We start from the raw sequence: 20,631 nt of genomic DNA on the forward strand, positions 1-20,631 counted from the left end.
ACTGTTCCAAACAATCTTATCTCAACCACCTTCAGAGTTAACTCTCCCCAAACTGTTCCATAATACCTTCGAGATTTTAAGATCCATAAAAATCCAGTAGCTGTTACCACACAGTGCATTTGATTTGATTTATTATTGTCACATGTATTCGTATACAATTAAAAGTATTGTTTCTTGCATGCTGTACAAACAATGCATACCGTACAGAGGGAAGGAAGGAGAGACTGCAGAATATAATGTTACAGTTATAGCAAGGGGTAGAGAAAAGATCTACTTAATACGAGGTAGGTCCATTCAAAAGTCTGATGGCAGTAGGAAAGAAGTTGTTCTTGAGTCGGTTGGTACGTGACCTCAAACTTTGGTATCTTTTTCCTGACGGAAGAAGGTGGAGGAAAGTAGGTCCGGGATGCGTGGGGTCCTTAATTATGCTGGCTGCCTTTCCGAGGCAGCGGGAATTGTAGATAGAGTTAATGGATGAGAGGCTGGTTTGCGTGATGGATTGAGCTAGATTCACGACCTTTTGTAGGTTCCTGCGGTCTTGGACAGAGCAGGATCCATACCAAGCTGTGATACAACCAGAAAGAATGCTTTCTATGGTGCATCTGTAGAAGTTGGTGAGAGTCGCAGCTGACATGCCAAAATTCCTTAGTACATAGTACATACAGTGCAGAAGGAGGCCATTCGGCCCATCGAGTCTGCACTGACCCACTTAAGCCCTCACTTCCACCCTATCCCCGTAACCCAATAACCCCTCCTAACCTTTTTGGTCACTTAGGGCAATTTATCATGGCCAATCCACCTAACCTGCACGTCTTTGGACTGTGGGAGGAAATTGGAGCACCCGGAGGAAACCCACCCAGACACGGGGAAAACCTGTAGACTCCGCACAGACAGTGACCCAGCGGGGAATCGAACCTGGGACCCTGGCGCTGTGAAGCCGCAGTGCTATCCACTTGTGCTACCGTGCTGCCCAAAGAAACTCAGAAGTTTATGATTGCATCAGAAAGCCTGCACCTTTGACAATGCACCTTCATGCGGTGGTAACCTGCATTACACACTTCGTGTCTGGAGTGGGATTTGAACCCACAACCTGCTATCCCAGAGGTAGGAATGCTGCCACTGGGCCACAACTATCAGCCTCTTAGTCTTCAGAAAAAGTCTTCATTTAGTCTCTTGGGCTGCTTCTGAGGTAAACCAGCACCTTGCCTTTCAAATCAATCTTCCTTCACACAGTGCTTGCTGGGAGGTAAACGGCTATTCCTGGTGCTGGCTGAGATCTTTTAAAAAACCAACTCCCTGCACAAGTTTCAGTATCCCCTTAAATATGTTTTTCCTCTTGACCTAACATATTTAAAACTGCACTCTCTCAGACTTAATTACTTTAATCTTTTTAGCTTTTAGAGTTTGAAAAAAAGTAAACTCACTTTTATGTGCCTTCCCCATGACACCTTTCCTTCACACCTAGTATCTCTTCTTTTGAATCCTTAACGACCGATTCAAATCTATTCATGTTCTGTCCCCGTTGTTACTAAATTGCCTTGGGTAAACATCTGGTTGCAGTGTTGCTAGACTCATTAACATATCAAATGCCCCAGTTCCATTCACACAATTATCTTATGTTTTCCCACAGTTTAAAATACATAATCAGAACATTGCCGGCAGAAAATATTCCAATTCCTTGGATTCTCCTGATATTTTTATGACAACCCCTATCTACATACTTCTGCAAATGGCCTACAATAAAAATACACAATGGCTTCACAAGCTATGTATCTGTATATCAGTACTTGTACTCACTCACCTGTAGCCTATTCGAATTTTCAAGTTACAGTGCTTCTTATATGACAAATGCTGTGCTCGTATTGCCACCTTCACATTGCTCATCGCAATTTCCATGACAAAAGAATTATTCGTATTGGGTCCTGATTTAACTACAGAAAGAAGATTGATAATCACTGGGAAACCACCTCTGGGGGGCTGATGGAAGGGGTTTCTACTGAAGTCTCTCCTGAGAAGTCCGTAAACTGAAGCAAAGTTCATTTAAATATTTTGAGCATGTGAATGTTCCCATCTCATTCTAAGTACATTTACAATTTATCAAACAGGATTAAGATTCTCTGCGTACATGTTAAATGAAACATCAGATTGCTTTTGGTTAAAGTACTACAAACTATAAATGGAATCTTTCACTGCCCAAACAGCATTCAAATAACTAATTAATCCATATAGTCAACCAGAGAAATCCGGTCCTCCTCCCACTGCTGTGTCTCGAAGTGATTCCTAAATGATTTCAGTGTTTTAGTCTCCACTAGTCGACTCAAAAGGCTATTCCAAGTATTAATCACTCTGTATGATGAAGTTACCATTTATTACTTGATTATTTATTTATTGCTTTACCTGTGTCTTTGACTCTCATGGTTTAATTTAAATAATTATTCTGGATTAATCTTTTTCATACCGGTTATGATTGTATGCACCTCTGTAAGATTACCTCTCTGTCCAGCCAAGGCTGAAAAGCCCAGTCACCTCCGTCTTTTTTGGTAACTTGGACCATTGACACGAGGAATGAACATCATCTCTCTCTCTCAGCCCCTGCCAGCAGTGCTTGGTTCGTCAGGATTAAGACTGGATACAATGTTTAAATAATGATTTGTCCAAAGCACTGTGCAGTTTGATCACAACTTTCTCTGACTTATTCTGTTCTGACCAGGTAAATTAATTTTTGATTGGCTCTGTTGGCTACTGTTCTGCAGTCGCTGCCAATTTGTGTTTCCAAAGACTCCTGGGTCTTTTTCATTTAATCCTTGGGTATTTCAACACCATTCAGTGGTGAGATCAATACATTAATAAAAGAGCACCTTCAATCATGAGATTACAATGTAGAATCAGTTTGGGTGGAGATAAGAAACAGCAAAGAGCAGAAAACATTGGTAGGAGTTGTTTACAGACCACAAAACTGTCATGGTAATGTAGGGCATGCTATACATCAGGAAATTAGCAGTGATTGTAACAAGGGTAATACAGTAATCAGTGAGGGACTTCAATCAAAACCCTCCCAGGAATACTAAATGACCAAGTGAAAATGAGGAACTGAAATAAATTAGTATTAGTAAAAAAAGTAGTACCGGAGAAATTATTGGAACCGAAAATTGATAAATTCCCTGGATTTGATGTTTTATATCCCAAGTGTTGAAAAAGGTGACTATGGAGATAGTGGATGCATTGGTGGTCATATAAAATTCTTTAGAGTCTAGAATGCACCGGCCCTTGCAAATCGGGAGCTGAGCTGAGCGGGAGAAAACCAGAGAGCAGCCTGGGAGGGTAAGTGATATAAAAACTTACCTCGGGGATCTGCGGCCTTCACATCAGGAGCTGGGCTGAGTGAAAGAAAACCAGAGAGCAGCCTGGGAAGGTAAGTGATACTCTGAGTGTTCCAATTGGGGAAACAGAGCTTTAAAAGAGATGTCACAGGAAGACTGTGACTTGATTGGCTGATGGGAAATCTGCTAAATTTGAAAATCCATTATAATAAGTTGCTTTCAGATTGAGGTAATAAGGAGAGACATAATAAAAACAGTTAAACATCCTTTAAAAAAACTAATTAAATATAATAAGGACAGAGGCCAGGCGATGTGTTCCTACATGATGTAGGAGCTGGTGGAGTCCATAAGACATAAAACATAGGAGAAAAATTAGGCCATTCGGCACATCGATTCTGCTCCGCCATTCAATCATGGCTGATATTTTTCTCATCCCCATTCTCCTGCCTTCTTCCCATAACCCATGATCCCCTTATTAATCAAGAACCTATCTATCTCTGTCTTAAAGACACTCAGTAATTTGGCCTCCACAGCCTTCTGCAGCAAAGAGTTTCACAGATTCACCTCTGGCTGAAGAAATTCCTCCTCATCTCTGTTTTAAACGATCGTCCCTTTAGTCTGAGATTGTGTCCTCTGCTTCTAGTTTTTCCTACAAGTGGAAAGATCCTCTCCACGTCCAATCTATCCAGGCCTGGCATTATCCTGTATGTTTCAATAAGAACCCCCTCATCCTTCTAAACTCCAACGAGTACAGACCCAGTATCCTCAACCATTCCTCATAGAACAAGCTCTTCATTCCAGGGCTCATTCTTATGAACCTCCTCTGGACCCTTTCTAAGGCCAGCACATCCTTCCTTTGATACAGGGACCAAAACTGCTCAAATACTCCAAATAGGGTCAGACCAGAGCCTTGTATAGTATCAGAAGTACATCCCTGGTCTTGTATTCTAGCCCTCTCGACATGAATGCTAACATTGCATTTGCCTTCCCAACTGCCAACTGAACCTCCACGTTACCAAAGAACAGGTGGTCACTTCCGGTTGCGGCGATGACCAGCTAAGCTGCACGTTTCGGCGGCTCCAGCTCAAACGGACCTTCGAGCTCTTTTAAGAGCCCCAACAGGAAATTCTTTTGTGACGAAACCCGGTGTGGGGTGAGGCAACAGGGAGTCGTTCCCCCCCCCCCCCCCCCCCCCCCAGCGGAAAAGAAAAATATCGGCGGCGGCGGCCTGTTCTCGGAGAATCCTCGAGGGCAGCGGCAGAAGAAAGAAAGAAGCAAGATGGCGTCGGAGGGAGCCCAGGCGACATGGGGACCGGACCAGGACGAATTTTTAAGACGGTGTGTGGAGCTGCTTAAGGAGGTGCTGGCCCCGATGCTACAGACAATAGAGGGGCTTAAAGAGACACAAAAGGCCCAGGAGATAGAGCTCCGTGTGGTGGAGCAGAAGGTAACGAACAACGAGGACGAGATCCTGGGCCTAGCGGTCAAAATGCAGACGCACGAGGCGCTCCATAAGAAGTGCATCGAAAGGATTGAAGTCCTGGAAAACAGATCAAGGAGAAAGAACCTCCGGATCCTGGGTCTCCCCGAGGGAGTGGAAGGAGCTGACGGCGGGGCTTACGCGAGCATGATGCTACGCTCGCTAATGGGAGCTGAGGCCCCCTCGGGCCCCTTGGAAGTGGAAAGGGCCCACCGGGTCCCTGCGAGGAGACCAAAGGCTGGAGAACCACCTAGGGCGATGATTGTGCAATTTCACCGCTTCAATGATAGAGAGGTGGTTCTGAGATGGGCCAAGAAGGTACGAAGTAGCAGATGGGAGAATGCGGTGATACGAGTGTATCAGGACTGGAGTGCGGAGGTGGCAAGAAGGAGAGCAAGTTTCAATAGAGCCAAGGAGGTGCTGCATAAGAAGAAAGTGAAGTTCGGGATGTTGCAGCCGGCGCGATTGTGGGTCATCACGAACCAGGATAGACATTACTATTTTGAAACGTCGGAAGAAGCATGGACCTTCATTCAAAAAGAGAAACTGGACCAGAACTGAGGGACTGATGTTGGAGGGGAAACGAAAATGCTGATGTATAGAGGTGTAAATTGGGGAGGGGGGGACACTGAAAAATGTGGGCGCCGGTGGGGGGGAAGAAGAGACACAGGCGGGGGACGGGGAATGGGAGTGGGGCGGTAGGGGGAGCTGCTCCATGGGGCGTGATGGCACTAGAAAGCGAAGGGGTTTCTTTTTCTTTTCCCACGCCAGAGACATGATGACGGGAAGATAGGCGCAAGGAGGATGGGAGTTCCTCACACGGGGGTCAAGGAGAGAGCGGGAGAAGCCGGGGTCAGTTGAAGTCAGCTGACTTTCGGAAGCAATATGGGGGGAGTAACCATGCTAGATGGGGATCTAGCGGGGGGGGGGGGGGGGGTGGAGGGGGGGGACAACTGGGTTGCTGCTGCGGAGATCGAAAGTGAGCTGGTAAGAGAAAAGGTGGTCGAGGCGGGAATGCGCCGCCTGAGGGACGGGTGGGTGCGCGGAACCGGGACGTGGGACTGGTCAAGTAAGGGTGATGGCTAGTCGACAGGGGAGGGGGGCGGGCAGCCCCCCAGTCCGGCTGATCACATGGAACGTGAGAGGCCTAAATGGGCCGATTAAGAGGGCCCGAGTGTTCGCGCACTTAAAGGGGCTGAAGGCAGATGTGGCCATGCTTCAAGAGACGAATCTGAAGGTGGCGGACCAGGTTAGGTTAAGGAAAGGATGGGTGGGACAGGTGTTCCACTCAGGGCTGGACACAAAGAATAAAGGGGTGGCCATATTGGTGGGGAAACGGGTGTCGTTCGAGGCTAGGAACATTGTAGCGGACAGCGGGGGCAGATATGTGATGGTGAGTGGCAGACTGCAGGGAATGGAGGTCGTGCTGGTCAACGTATATGCCCCGAACTAGGATGATGCGGGATTTATGAAGCGGATGCTGGGACGCATCCCGGACCTGGAGGTAGGAAACCTGGTAATGGGGGGGGGACTTCAACACCGTGCTAGACACAGGGTTAGATAGATCTAGACCCAGGACCGGAAGGAGGCCGGCAGCGGCCAAGGTGCTTAGGGGTTTATGGACCAAATGGGGGGAGTAGATCCGTGGAGATTTGCTAGGCCGCTGGCCAAAGAGTTCTCCTTTTTCTCCCACATCCATAAGGTATACTCCCGGATAGATTTCTTCGTTTTGGGAAGGTCACTGATTTCGAGGGTGGAAGGAACGGAGTATTCGGCCATAGCTGTTTCAGACCATGCCTACATTGGGTGGATCTGGAACTAGGAGAGGAGAGGGAGCATCGTCCACTCTGGCGACTAGATGTGGGATTATTGGCGGATGAGGGAGTCTGCGGAAGAGTGCGGGGATGTATCAAAAGGTACCTGGAGGCCAACGATGATGGGGAGGTCCGAGTGGGGGTAGTATGGGAAGCGCTGAAGGTGGTGGTCAGGGGGGAGTTGATCTCCATCAGGGCTCACGAGGGGAAAACAGAGGCCAAAGAAAGGGAAAGATTACTGGGGGAGATTTTGAGTGTGGATAAAAAATATGCGGAGGCCCCGGACGAAGGACTATACAGGGAGAGGCGACGACTCCAGACGGAGTTCGACCTGCTGACCACAGGGAGGGCAGAGGCACAGTGGAGGAAGGCACAGGGGATGAGATATGAATATGGGGAAAAGGCGAGTCGCCTGTTGGCCCACCAGCTTCGGAAAGAGGACAGTGGCGAGGGAAATAGGGGGAGTTGGGGATGAAACGGGAACCACGGTGCGGAGAGCAGGGAAGGTGAATGAGGTGTTCAAGACCTTTTATGAGAGGTTATATAGGTCCCAACCCCCGGAGGGAAAAGAGGGGATGCAGCAGTTTCTGGACCAACTAAGGTTCCCGAGGGTGGAGGAGCAGGAGGTGGCAGGCCTGGGGGTGCCAATTGGGGTGGACGAGGTGACCAAAGGGCTGGGGAACATGCAGGCAGGGAAGGCCCCGGGACCTGACGGGTTCCCGTTGGAATTTTATAGGAAATATGTGGACTTGTTGGCCCCGCTGCTGGTAAGAACCTTTAACGAGGCCAGAGAAGGGGGGACCCTACCCCCGACAATGTCGGAGGCGACGATATCACTAATCCTGAAGCCTGTCCAGCCTCCTCGTGATTTTGAACATCTCTATCAAACCTCTTCTCAGCATCCTTCTCTCCCAAGGATAACAGTTCCAATCTATCCTGATAACTGAGGTTTCACATCCCTAGAACCATTCTTGTGAACCTCTTCTGCACTCTCTCCAATGTGTTCATATCCTTCCTATAGTTTGGGACCCAGAATTGTATACAATATTCCAGCTGAGGTTTAATAGGTGTCTTTTATACATTCAGCATAACCTCCTTGCTCTTGTGCTCTTTGCCCCAATGAATAAAGCCCAGGATATTGTATGCTTTCTTAACTTCTCTCTCCACCTGTCCTGCCAGCTTCAATGATCTATGCACATATACACCCAGGTCCCTCTGTTCCTGCATCACCTTAAGAATTTTATGCCTTTATATTGTTTTGCCATGTTCTTCCTAACAAAATGCGCCACCTCACACTTCTCTGCATTGAACTTAATCTGCTACCTATCTGCCCCCTCCAGCAACTTTAAAAAAAAAATAATTTAGATTACCCAATTATTTTTTCCAATTAAGGTGGCCAATCCACCTACTCTGCACATTTTTGGGTTGTGGGAGCGAAACCCACGCAGACACAGGGAGAATGTGCAAACTCCACATGGACCCAGTGACCCAGTTCCGGGATCGAACTTGGGACCTCAGCGCCGTAAGGCAGCTGTGCTAACCACTAGGCCACCGTGCTGCCCTCCAGCAACTTTTTTATGACCTTCTGAAGTTCTACACTGCCCTCTTCAGAGTTTACAATACTTTCAAGTTTTGTGTCATCTGCAAACTTTGAAACTGGCCCGTACACACCAAGATCTAAATCATTTAATATATATAAAGAAAAGCAACAGTCCCAATACCAACCCCTGGGGAACCCCAGTACAAACCATCCTCCAGCCCAAAAAATATCCATTGATCATTATTCTGTGCTTGGTATTATTCAGCCAAGTTTGTATCCATGTTGCTACTGTTCCTTTTATTCCATGAGCTATAACTTTTCTCAAGTCTGTTGTATGACATTGTATCAATGCCTTCTGAAAATCTGTAAGGATCCTCCTGTTTAAACTGTTTGTGCCCTGTTTTCCCCTTTTACTTTTACTATCATAATTTTTGTCCATGGCCGATTAATGGACTTTGCCTTTAATGTGGATTTTGCCTTTGATTCGAGCAGCAGCCTGTGCTGGTTTCAATGGGAGATTGACCTGTGATCCTGAGGCGAAGCTGTCTGCATGAAGCTGTCTGTAATTCAAAACAACAGATTCCTGAGGCTGCCGAATCTCAATGGTGATTGGTTCCGACATCTCTGGAATGTTCTTCAGAGCCATGAGATTCATTTTTAGTTTCAGTTTGAATTCTGGCCACAGAGGTGAAAGACCAGCTGAATCCTCTCCAGAAAAATGATTGCTAAGTCGCTGCATGAAAAGATCCAGACAACTCTTTCTCTCCAAATAGCTAGTCAGTGTTGGATTCCTGTAAACAGGGCCTGGAGAACAACCCATGAGCTGAGAACAAAGTCTGAGGAAACAAAGCCTCTGTCCTTCAAGGAAATGTCTGAGTTCAGCTTTTTAAAAGCTGCAGGAACACCAGTACAAGCTACAAAATTATAGAGACTTTGAACCTCACTCGTACAGGGAAGAAGATCTTTTGCCCTTATCTTTTTATTTTCACCCCTTTCCACCCCGATGTGTGGGTAGAGGCTGGAACAGTTAAAGGGCAAGTAGTACGTTAACTTGCCGTTATTCCATTATCCCTACACGTTTCTGTTATGAATAAACATTAATTGTGTTTCAACTTACAAACCTGGTGACTGTAAATTAATGGGAAGCCAAGGGCCAAAGAGTTCGGGAATTTTATACAAATTATAGGTTAATTCACTTGTGTTGTGACTCCGGGGTCAGCGGGACTGAAATTGACCTTGCATTAGCCTAGGGTGCCGTAGCACGATATACATCACAACAGCATTATCCTCATTGACCCTTTCTGTTACCTCCTCCAGAAGCTCCAGCAAGTTAGCTAAACACAATTTTCCCTTTAGAATTCCTTTCTGACTCTTCGTAATAAACCCATATTTTTCCATGTGATTACTAATTCTATCCTGAACAATTAGATGAGGTTACGGCGTTAGGGTTTGGGAGAGGGCCTAGAAAGGGTGCTCTTTCAGATGGTCGTTGCAGACTCAATGGGCCAAATGTCCTCCTGCGCTGAAGGGTTTCTAACGATTCTCTGGAATTTTTTCTGGAAGCTTGCCCAGCACTTATGTTAAACATAAAGTATGCATGTCTCCTTTTTTTGATTTCCAGATGCAATACAGTCACTTAATTGCAGTGTTAATGTAAGCCTACTTGTGACAATAATAAAGAATATTATTATACCTTACAGATTCCTGCATGGACTGAGATCAGTAGCTATAGAATAATCATACTCTTAAACTAAAAGCTTTTTTACTTAATTTCTGTATAAAGTTGATGGACAATGTTTGCAAAATAGGATTGAAGTTTAATGTCACATTTAGATCTGTATTTCCTTAACTGTCCTTCACCCGTAGTCTGATGTTTTGGGAATGGAGAGAGAATCTTATTGTTTGATAAACTGGCATTACCTTTAAATCTTGACTAGGCAAAAATTGTCCATGTTACCCTTGATGGAAACTGCATTTCACCACAAGGGGGCTTCCTCCTTCGAAAAGGGCCAGGTCAATGCCACTTTGACTTTGCTCAAGAAATTCTCTTCATCGATTATCTCCAGAAGAGCAGTAAAGTAGCAGCAAAACAGCAAATTAGGTAAAAACATTTACTGCTCCTTTTTGTTTATATCTACTTGAAACTACTACTGCTTAAACAAGTTTAAGAAAGCCAAGACAACTCTGAATTTCTTACAACTCTAATAGCTTTAAAATATTGATAAATGTTTTAAGTCATACTGTATATGTGAATTTTTAGCATCAGCGGTTTGTTCCTTTTTTGAAAATCAGGTGCAATCACACAAAATCTAAGATGGCAGACCTTTAGCTTTGACTTGTTTGCATTAATTTAGTTAAATTTGAAAGTTTTCAATCCTTCTGAAATTATTTACTTATGCAGTTTGGCTCACTTACACATGCTAGAAGCTACATATATTCACACACAGGGCCCTGTCCTCTGCAAACAGAAGGATCATGCCCACACAATGCAACTTTTTCAACTAAACAAAAGTTTTGGGACACAGCCATTCCCTGGTTCATTCCCCATGGCAGTGACTTGGCCAATCAGAGTCGACCTGCCTGGTTTGAACTTGAACAAAAACGTAGCAGTTAGCTTCCCTGATGCATTGCCGTGGCAACATCTCTACCAATCAGAGTCCACTTGCCAGCCAATCAACATCCTCCTCTTCTGCTGTATAAATTATTGTTCCTTCAGATTTGGTATTCATGTAAATCTATCCAGATGAGTGCAAGGCAAAAAGTTTTGACAGCATGTCTCTTTTTATCAACAATTGGTTTTCAGATTTCTATTCTTTTATTTATTTGTTGCTTTACAAAAGTCGGTTTATTTATTTAAAATAATTTATATAGTTGGCAAGAGCATAGAATCATAGAATTTACAGTGCAGAAGGAGGCCATTCGGCCCATCGAGTCTACACCGGCTCTTGGATAGAGCACCCTACCCAAGCCCACACTTCCACCCTATCCCCACAACCCAGTAACCCCACCCAACACCAAGGGCAATTTTGAACACTAAGGGCAATTTATCATGGCCAATCCACCTAACCTGCACATCTTTGGACTGTGGGAGGAAACCGGAGCACCCGGAGGAAACCCACGCCCACACGGGGAGGATGTGCAGACTCCGCACAGACAGTGACCCAAGCCGGAATCGAACCTGGGACCCTGGAGCTGTGAAGCAATTGTGCTATCCACAATGCTACCGTGCTGCCCCGAAGCCTGTAACCTGTAACCAGCATCTGAAACCTGTAATCACTCAGTGTTACTAATACAAATAATAAATAAAAATGTAATGTTAACAAAGTGGAATGTTTCCTTGGTCCTAATATCCAAAGTAAATCGTACATATTTCTGAATTACTTGCTACTATTTTTGATAGGAAATGTCCTAGGACCATGGAACAGGCTAGTATGGACTATGAAGCTCCATTAATGCCGTGTGGCTGTATCCTTTAACGTCAGAAATGTTCTACAAAATGCATCTTACTAATTTTCAGGTAACATTGTAGTTACCTCATGATTTCACGTTGCTGACAGAATGATGTCAAATAACTCTAATGATCATTGGATTTAATCTGAGTTGTGGCCTTTATGTTGGAATTTCCACAATCTTTTATGCTGTTTTAACCTGAATAGTCCTGACAATCAAAACTGACCTTGCCACCAGGTTGGAAAAGCGAGTTTATGCCAGTTAGAAACATAAAATTCCTACAGTGCAGAAGGAGACCATTTGGCACATCAAGTCTTCACAATCCTCAGAAGGAGCACTCTACCTATGCCCACTCCCCTGCCCTATCCCTGTAACCCCACCTAATTGAACATCTTTGGACTCGAAGGGCCAATAAGGTCCGTTCCACCCAGTACAATTTATCACCTCGGACTTGTTCAATTTCTCAGGGGAGGGAGTCAGCGATAACCCCCTGCTTCTTAGGTTCTTAGCGGGTTACGCGTGGAAGACCCTCTGTTCCAACCCATTTCTTTGGGAACCTCTGCCACCATCCCGGACCTGTTTCTGGAGTTGTATTTGGGGCCTTCCGGTGACCAGATGGTGGGAGCGGAGCAGGTATTTGCACCACCGCCTCCCGCTGGCACGGGGCCCCAGGAGGAGCCTGAGGATATCCCGTCAGTCGATGATCCCGGTAGCGGGATAAAAGCAGCCCCTGAGTTGGTTGGTGGGCCCGTGTCGCCTGCCGCACTCAGTGTGGTGGAGGATTCGGGCCCGGAGGGCGACTGCCCGAAGGCTGTCAGCCGCCCAATGACGGGAGCGCAGGGTGCAAGAGACGCTCTGTAGCGGGGTGCGGGTCTCACTCGTCCCTGACACTGTATCGCCCCTCACCCCCTCTGGGGGACTCCCGGAATCTGGCACATCATAATTGAATGTTCTTTTGTTTTTCTGCCTCCGTAGATAGTTCAGGCAGAGCCCTATTTGCCCCCCCCCCCCTTCACCAACACTCCGACTCCCTCCATCCCCACCATCCTCCTTTCCCCTCTCTCCCCATCACCCCCTTTCCTTTCTCTTCTGTTGGTACAGAGGCGAGGGTATCTGGTTTCTCAAGTGCAAAGTCTAGTGGTTGTTGTTGCTAATTTTCTCCTTGGTTCAATTGCTCTGTTTTATTACCTTTGCTCTCGAGTCGCCAGGTATCTTTATGATACCGCCACGAGGTTCAAGTCCGAGTAATGATCAATAATCCAATACACCGATTAGTAAGATTTAAATCAAAGCACATTTATTATACACCGTAATCGCTACTCATGCACAAATTCTACGCCTAAGCTACTTCTACAACTAACAGGCCTATACTTAACTTTGGACTGGCCCACCAGATCAGGGGAACAAATGGCCTTTCGTTCGGGTTCTAAGTCTGCAGGATTCGAAGTTGGTACGGATTGGTAGCTAAGAGCGCCTATCTCGTAGCGAGCGTTGAATTAAGACTTACGAGTGTCGGTCTTTACTGCACCGGTCACGGTCAATGTTGGTTCGTTGTTGCTGGGTGACCCGGGCAGGAAGAAGAGCTGAAGAGGAGCTGCTGAAGAGTGAAGAGGTGAAGAAAAGAGCGATTTGAACTTGGGGCTCAATTCTTATAGTCCCCAGGGGCTTCCTGCCTTTCGGGGCGGACCCTGTACCTGGTCCCAAGTGATTGGACTTTGTCCCAATCGCTTGTTTCGATTTTCTCCAATACTGGAGCGGTTCCCTGATCGATGGGCGGTCTTGAGGTGCTCGGTCAACTCCTTTGTTTTGGCTCCCGCTGGCGCCGAGGAGTCTGGCTTTGCTTTGTGTGTCAAAATGTTACTTATTGTTCCCGGGGATTGCTCATCAGTATGAATGAAAATCACTTATTGTCACGAGTAGGCTTCAATGAAGTTACTGTGAAAAGCCCCTAGTCGCCACATTCCGGCGCCTGTTCGGGGAGGCTGGTACGGGAATTGAACCGTGCTGCTGGCCTGCCTTCGTCTGCTTTTTAAAAGCCAGCGAGTTAGCCCAGTGAGCTAAACCAGCCCCAGTATGCAGATGGCTGTTCACTTTATTATGCTGATGGTCGCTGGTATCGATGTTGTCTGGTTTTTGCAGAGGTAAATACACAGCAAACCTGCAGCTGCTGGTTTTTGTCTTGTTGGCTGACTTTCCCATCAGCCTTTGCAGTTCGCCATTTTGAATTTAGAGTTGGCCAATTTAAGTGGCTACATTGTACCATTTGTTTTTTGTAGAAACGTGTTGTGAACTGTTTTAATAATTAGAGTATCCACCCCCTCCCTCCCCTTACATTGGTACTGAGGGGAGGGTACCCTGTTTCTCCAACACAAAATTAGTGTTTGTACCGTTTGGCCTTGTATATATTTTTTACTGTTTTAATACAAATATATGGCTAATCCACCTAATCTGCAATCTTTGACTGTAGCTGGAATTGAACCCAGATCCCTGACGCTGTGAGGCAGCAGTGTTAACCACTGTGCCACTGTGCTGCCCCAGTTGTGCCCATTAGGGGCACTCATTAAATTGTGCCCATTTACCGAGCTACATAGGCACCCATAATCACAATCAATTAGCTGTATTTGCAGTGACTAGAAATCAATGATTTGTTTCTCATACTAATCTACAATTACTTTCAGTTACTTCACATTCAGTTTAATGAGTTCAAAATCAATCAATTGGTACATAAGACCAGTGACCAATCAATTGAAGCGGCAGATTGGTATAATTATGCAGCTGCAGCAATTACTTGAACAAATTTTCAGTTTAAATTAGCTTGAAAGCAATCATCTGGAGGCCCCAATGACCATGTGCCAGTTAGTATTGCAATCAACAGCAATGCTTGATTGTGCTGATTCAAGAGCATTTTACCTTTTGAGCATACATGTTAATAGATTTGACCTGAAACGTGGGCTCTACTCCACCTCAGTAAATCTGACACAGTGCCCAGCACATTTTGGATGAATTTTACCGATTGCACCCATCAAATTGTGGCGATGATTGCAGGAGCAAGGTTTCAGTCTAAACTAGATTGTCTAATTACTTGAAGTCATTAAAACCACATTTCATATTGTTTGTCTCTTGTGAATGTCCTGTTGCACTGAGCCAATGAACTATTTATCTTGAAGCATATACAATGCTGTTGTAAAATGTGTGTGCAAGTCAATGCAAGTGAAATGGATCTGCCTTGGGAGATACGATCCTAATGCCACTATTAGTGCAAGAATATTCCAAGTTCTAACAAAAACTATTTAAAGATAATAACTTCAGAGTCATAGATTTACAGCACAAAAAGAGATCCATTGGCCCATAGTTAAAACTGGCAGCCTACTGTAGATGAGCAAGATTTTTTTGACTTTCTTAAATATCTTGGTTAAGTTATGCAAGACTGGAAATTATTTTGGCAATATTGAAATATAAAAATATGTAAATAATACATTTGCATGACTTTCTTGTGCTTACAATTTTAACACCAGCATAAGCTTCTCTGAAGTAAAGTTTTATGTATATCTATCAAGCATTCATGCGCTAACATCTTTATAAAGATGAACAAAAGATTTGCAGGAAGTTAATATAAAATATGCTTTTTTTTTTTGTTTATTTATTTTTAAATTTACAGTACCCAATTCTTTTATGCCCAATTAAGGGGCAATTTAGCGTGGCCAATCCACCTATTCTTAACATCTTTGGGTTGTGGGGGTGAGACCCACGCGCACACGGGGAGAATGTGCAAACTCCACACGGACAGTGACCCAGAGCCGGGATCGAACCCGGATCCTCAGCGCCATGAAGATGCAGTGCTAACCACTGCACCACCGTGCTTCCCTTATTGTTTTTTGTTTAAAATGTCTATTACTGAAGATTATATTGGTGTTTGAACATTCCTATTAAATGCTTATGTTAACACTAGTCAAAGATACATTTCTGAAATTCTTTCTTGCTTTCTACTAAGTTTTTTTCCTTGATCCAGCTTCTGCCAGTTATTTTCCAGCTGCAGTTGCTGACGAGCTGGGGCGATCCTTACTACATTGGACTGAATGGGCTGGAATTCTATGGAGACGATGGTGAAAAAATTCTTCTGTCAGAAAATAGTATCTTTTGCCAAATGATCAACCCAAATTAATTAGATAGCTTTCTGAATATTATTTAAAATGAAAAAATAGTACTCAAGTACCGATGACTTTTTCAGAATGCTAAAACCATTGTTTGATCTCATTGAAAGGTGGCTCACATTCTTACAGTACATGTATCGCTGAATTAGCAAAGTAAAAGGAACTCCATGACATTCTGAAGAAGTACTCAGTGGAACCCTGATGGATCTCTGAGTCTATTTAGAACCCTGGATATGCGTTATCCTTTCTTAATTCCCAAATAACAGAGATGCCAGGCTGTGGTTTTTGGCACAATTTTGTTGAACGTTATTGTCAGCTTTAGTGTCTACTGGTAAACTTTGGTTGCAATACAAATTTAGGTCAGATTGATTGTCTTTAGCGAATACAGTGGTTGAGTTTAAAATACAAATCGTGGTAATTCTTCAAATCATGATACACAGTACAAAATTACGGATTGATTTAAACAAAAGAAAAATGCAAGAGCAAGCAGCAAAGAAATAGGTTTCAGAAAGTGATAGATTGATTCCGGAATGGATTTTTCCATCCCGACAAGTGGTTTTTAAGGAGATTGTTATCTTAAATTCTCGCCTCCTTTTCATCTCTGATTGGTTTTAACTAATTTACAATTCACTCAATTCGACTAATGTGTCTGTCTGTCAACTTTGAGAGAGATAGATATTCAAATAAGTTGGTGTGAATTTCCCATACTATTGCTTGCCAATTTTCCGATTTATCGACACCTGCATCGCCTTCAGGGCATTATGACCTTAGACTGTGTATTACTATGGCAACAGACTGTCCATGCTTGGGGGCAGCTGCATTTTTATAATACAATGAAGCCTTTTGGGCCAGTTGACGTCACTGGTCTTGGATTATCTAGCTGTTTGCAAATGTTAAAGTCTAGTTTTAATGAAAGAAAACGAAAGTGTATGATCTGGATTAACCCTTAATGTGTCTCCAGCTATAGTTACACTGAATGAGTTCTCATTTAAACCTCTTATATCTGACTAGAATAGTCAATTTCTATCAAATCCCAATATAATCTTTCCATAACTCAATATGTGGCACGGTAGCACAACGCCAGTGTCCCAGGTCTGATTCCCGCTTGGGTCACTGTCTGTGCGGAGGCTGCATGTTCTCCCTGTACCTGCCTGGGTTTCCTCCAGGCGCTCCAGTTTCCTCCAACAAATCCCAAAAGACGTGCTGTTGGGTGAATTGGACATTCTGAATTCTCCCTCCGTGTGAACAGGCGCCGAAATGTGGCAACTGGGGGCTTTTCACAGTAACTTCATTGCAGTGTTAATGTAAGCCTACATGTGACAATAAACGTTTATTATTATAACCTCCAATTTCCCTATAACCCTGCCCACCTCTCCATGCATTAGTTCCTCTGAATCTAGCCTTGCCTATCCCTCTCATGTCTTACATCACCTAGCTCTAACTCTGGAATTCCCTTGTGGAAACACACTGCATCCCTATTTCTTCTCCTCCATTTGACCCGACTCGTTTTGGTAGACATTTGGATCCCCCTTCCGCAAACGTCAAAATAAGTTGTAAATTTTAAATATGCGATTGGCAGATAATTGTTACCCAACGGTATTAAGGTATATAGGGCGTAGTTTACCAGATGGAGTTAGACTACAGATCAGCCTTGATCTCATTGAATGGTGGAACAGGCGCAAGAGACGAGAGCCTCCCCTCCCCCTGTTCCTATAACTGAAGAACTGCAGATCACGAGAGGATACATCAGAGAGGTTGTTGAAACTAAATGTTGGTGAGGCTCCTATCTCTGACACCTTCCAAATGAATTGAATCATTAGTTGTGAGTTCTCTTTTCAATGTTTCTCCATCAATGAACTTGAGCCAAATCCTAGAGGATTGTAAAATAGCAAATGTAGCTCCTAACTTCAGAAAAGGAGTGAACATGAACCTTTATTCGATTTTTTGTTATGGTGTGCAAAAGCAGGGTTAGCAACTGGTTTACCAAGGGCATGGCGTGTATCGGGTGTAGAAAGGCTTGGCATGTACCTGGTGTACCAGGGCACGGCATGTATCGGGTGTACTAGAGCACGGCATGAATCGGGTGTACTAGGGTATGATGTGTATCCAGTGTATAAAGGCATGGTACGTACCGGGTGTACAAGGGCAGGGCATGTATCGGTGGAATGTGTATTGGTGGGATGTGTATCGGGCGGGCCAAGCATAGGAAAGGAAACCTTCTGCTGATTACCACGCACCCAGCCCCCCGCCCCCCCTCTCCTCAGCTTATGAATCAGTACTGCGTAATATATATAAATATATATATGGGGTATTGTAGTAGTGTACAATGGGTCTTTCAGAACCGAGTCACGTGATGTGTGATGTCATGAGCTACTTCTCGGGCTTTAGCCATTAGTCTAGTACTAGCCTTTGTACAGAGAAGACCTATTTAATAAACTTCTGTTGCACTCAACGCACATGCATTAGTAATCAATTTATTTTGTACTATTAGTCTAAAGATGCAACAGGTAGCACCACTGCAGACCGAGCTGGCCAAGTTCTGAAGGACATAGCTGCAGCAGGTGGTGTGGGACTGGACTACTTGACCTCGCCTTCATCAATCTGCCTGCCGTTGATCAATCTGTCATTGACATTATGCTAGCGATGTATAGGCAAGTCCTGTCTTCACATTGAGGATACCCTCCATTGTGATATGTGACACTACCACCATGCTAAATGGGAGAGATTTTGAACAAAGCTAGCAGCTCAAGATTGGGCATCCATGAGGTAGCAACAGAATTGCACTCAACCATGGTGAGGTGGTGGCGCATTGGTTTTGTCACAGAACCCAGTTCTGTGAGCCAGAAATCAGAGACCCAGGGTAAGCTCTGGGAACCGAGATTCAAATCCTGCCACTGCAGATGGTGAAATTTGAATTAAATAAAAATCAGGAATTAAAAGTTTAACGATGATCATGAAACCATTGTCCATGTTGTAAAAGCCCATCTGGTTTACTAATATCCTTTAGAGAAGGAAATTTGCCATTCTTACCATGTGACACCAGATCTACAGCAATGTGGTTGACTCTTAAATGCCCTCAGCTGAAGGACAATTAGGGATAGGCAATAAATGCTGGCCCAGCCATCGATGCCCATGTCCCATGAACACATTTTTTAAAATCAGTAACCTCATGGCCCAGCAAACCACCCGCTCTACCATCAGCACCTAGCAAGGGGATCAATGGAAAGTGCAGGAGGGCATGCCAGGAGCAGCACCTGAAAATGAGAACTACTTGCATAAGCAGCATAGGATAGACAGCAAAACATTCCCACAATAAACTGATCAGACCTAAGCTCTGCAGTTCTGCCACACAGTTGTGCTGTGGTGGAATTCAAACCCAGGTGTCCAAAGCATTGTCCTGGGTCTCTGAATTGCTAGCCTAGTGACAATACAACTACAGCACTGACTATCCCTATGATTAGTCAAATATAGATAAGCTGCAGAGCTGGGCTGAGAGGTGGCAAATGGAGTTTAATGTAGAGAAGTGTGAGGTGATTTACTTTGGAAGGAATAACCGGAATGCGGAATATTTGGCTAATGGTAAAGTTCTTGGAAGTGTGGATGAGCAGAGGGATCTAGGTGTCCATGTACATAGATCCCTGAAAGTTGCCTCCCAGGTTGATAGGGTTGTGAAGAAGGCCTATGGAGTGTTGGCCTTTATTGGTAGAGGGATTGAGTTCCGGAGTCAGGAGGTCATATTGCAGCTGTACAGAACTCTGGTACGGCCGCATTTGGAGTATTGCGTACAGTTCTGGTCACCGCATTATAGGAAGGACGTGGAGGCTTTGGAGCGGGTGCAGAGGAGATTTACCAGGATGTTGCCTGGTATGGAGGGAAAATCTTATGAGGAAAGGCTGATGGACTTGAGGTTGTTTTCGTTGGAGAGAAGAAGGTTAAGAGGAGACTTAATAGAGGCATACAAAATGATCAGGGAGTTAGATAGGGTGGACAGTGAGAGCCTTCTCCCGCGGATGGAAATGGCTGGCATGAGGGGACATAGCTTTAAACTGAGGGGTAATAGATATAGAACATAGAAAATACAGCACAGAACAGGCCCTTCGGCCCACGATGTTGTGCCGAACCTTTGTCCTAGATTAATCATAGATTATAATTGAATTTACAGTACAGAAGGAGGCCATTCGGCCCTTTGAGTCTGCACCGGCTCCTGGAAAGAGCACCCTAACCAAACTCAACACCTCCACCCAACACCAAGGGCAATTTTGGACATTAAAGGCAATTTATCATTGGCCAATTCACCTAACCTGCACATCTTTGGACTGTGGGAGGAAACCGGAGCACCCGGAGGAAACCCACGCAGACACGGAGAGAACGTGTAGACTCCGCACAGACAGTGACCCAAGCCGGAATCGAACCTGGGACCCTGGAGCTGTGAAGCATTGTGCTATCCACAATGCTACCGTGCTGCCCTTAAGAACAAATAAATCTACACTATATCATTTTACCGTAATCCATGTACCTATCCAATAGCTGCTTGAAGGTCCCTAATGTTTCCGACTCAACTACTTCCACAGGCAGTGCATTCCATGCCCCCACTACTCTCTGGGTAAAGAACCTACCTCTGATATCCCACCTATATCTTCCACCTTTCACCTTAAATTTATGTCCCCTTGTAATGGTTTGTTCCACCCGGGGAAAAAGTCTCTGACTGTCTACTCTATCTATTCCCCTGATCATCTTATAAACCTCTATCAAGTCGCCCCTCATCCTTCTCCGTTCTAATGAGAAAAGGCATAATAGGACAGAGGTCAGAGGTAGGTTCTTTACGCAAAGAGTAGTGAGGCCGTGGAATGCCCTACCTGCTACAGTAGTGAACTCG

The 20,631-nt window shown here is 44.8% G+C and overlaps 1 protein-coding gene across 6 annotated transcripts in view; it reads left to right on the top strand.

Annotated features, from left to right (window-relative positions):
* Positions 1-20,631, top strand: part of katnip (katanin interacting protein) — a 333,986-nt gene that overhangs the window by 259,589 nt on the left and 53,766 nt on the right. For all 6 annotated transcript variants that reach the window (XM_072480763.1, XM_072480761.1, XM_072480758.1 and 3 more), the window contains 3 exons: positions 10,092-10,255; positions 11,555-11,619; positions 15,624-15,734. In XM_072480763.1, coding sequence (XP_072336864.1) covers positions 10,092-10,255; positions 11,555-11,619; positions 15,624-15,734 — 340 coding nt within the window. The remainder of the gene's footprint in view (positions 1-10,091; positions 10,256-11,554; positions 11,620-15,623; positions 15,735-20,631) is intronic.

The sequence above is a fragment of the Scyliorhinus torazame genome, chromosome 17 (genome assembly GCF_047496885.1).
Source record: "Scyliorhinus torazame isolate Kashiwa2021f chromosome 17, sScyTor2.1, whole genome shotgun sequence".
Taxonomy (NCBI): Eukaryota; Metazoa; Chordata; class Chondrichthyes; order Carcharhiniformes; family Scyliorhinidae; genus Scyliorhinus; species Scyliorhinus torazame.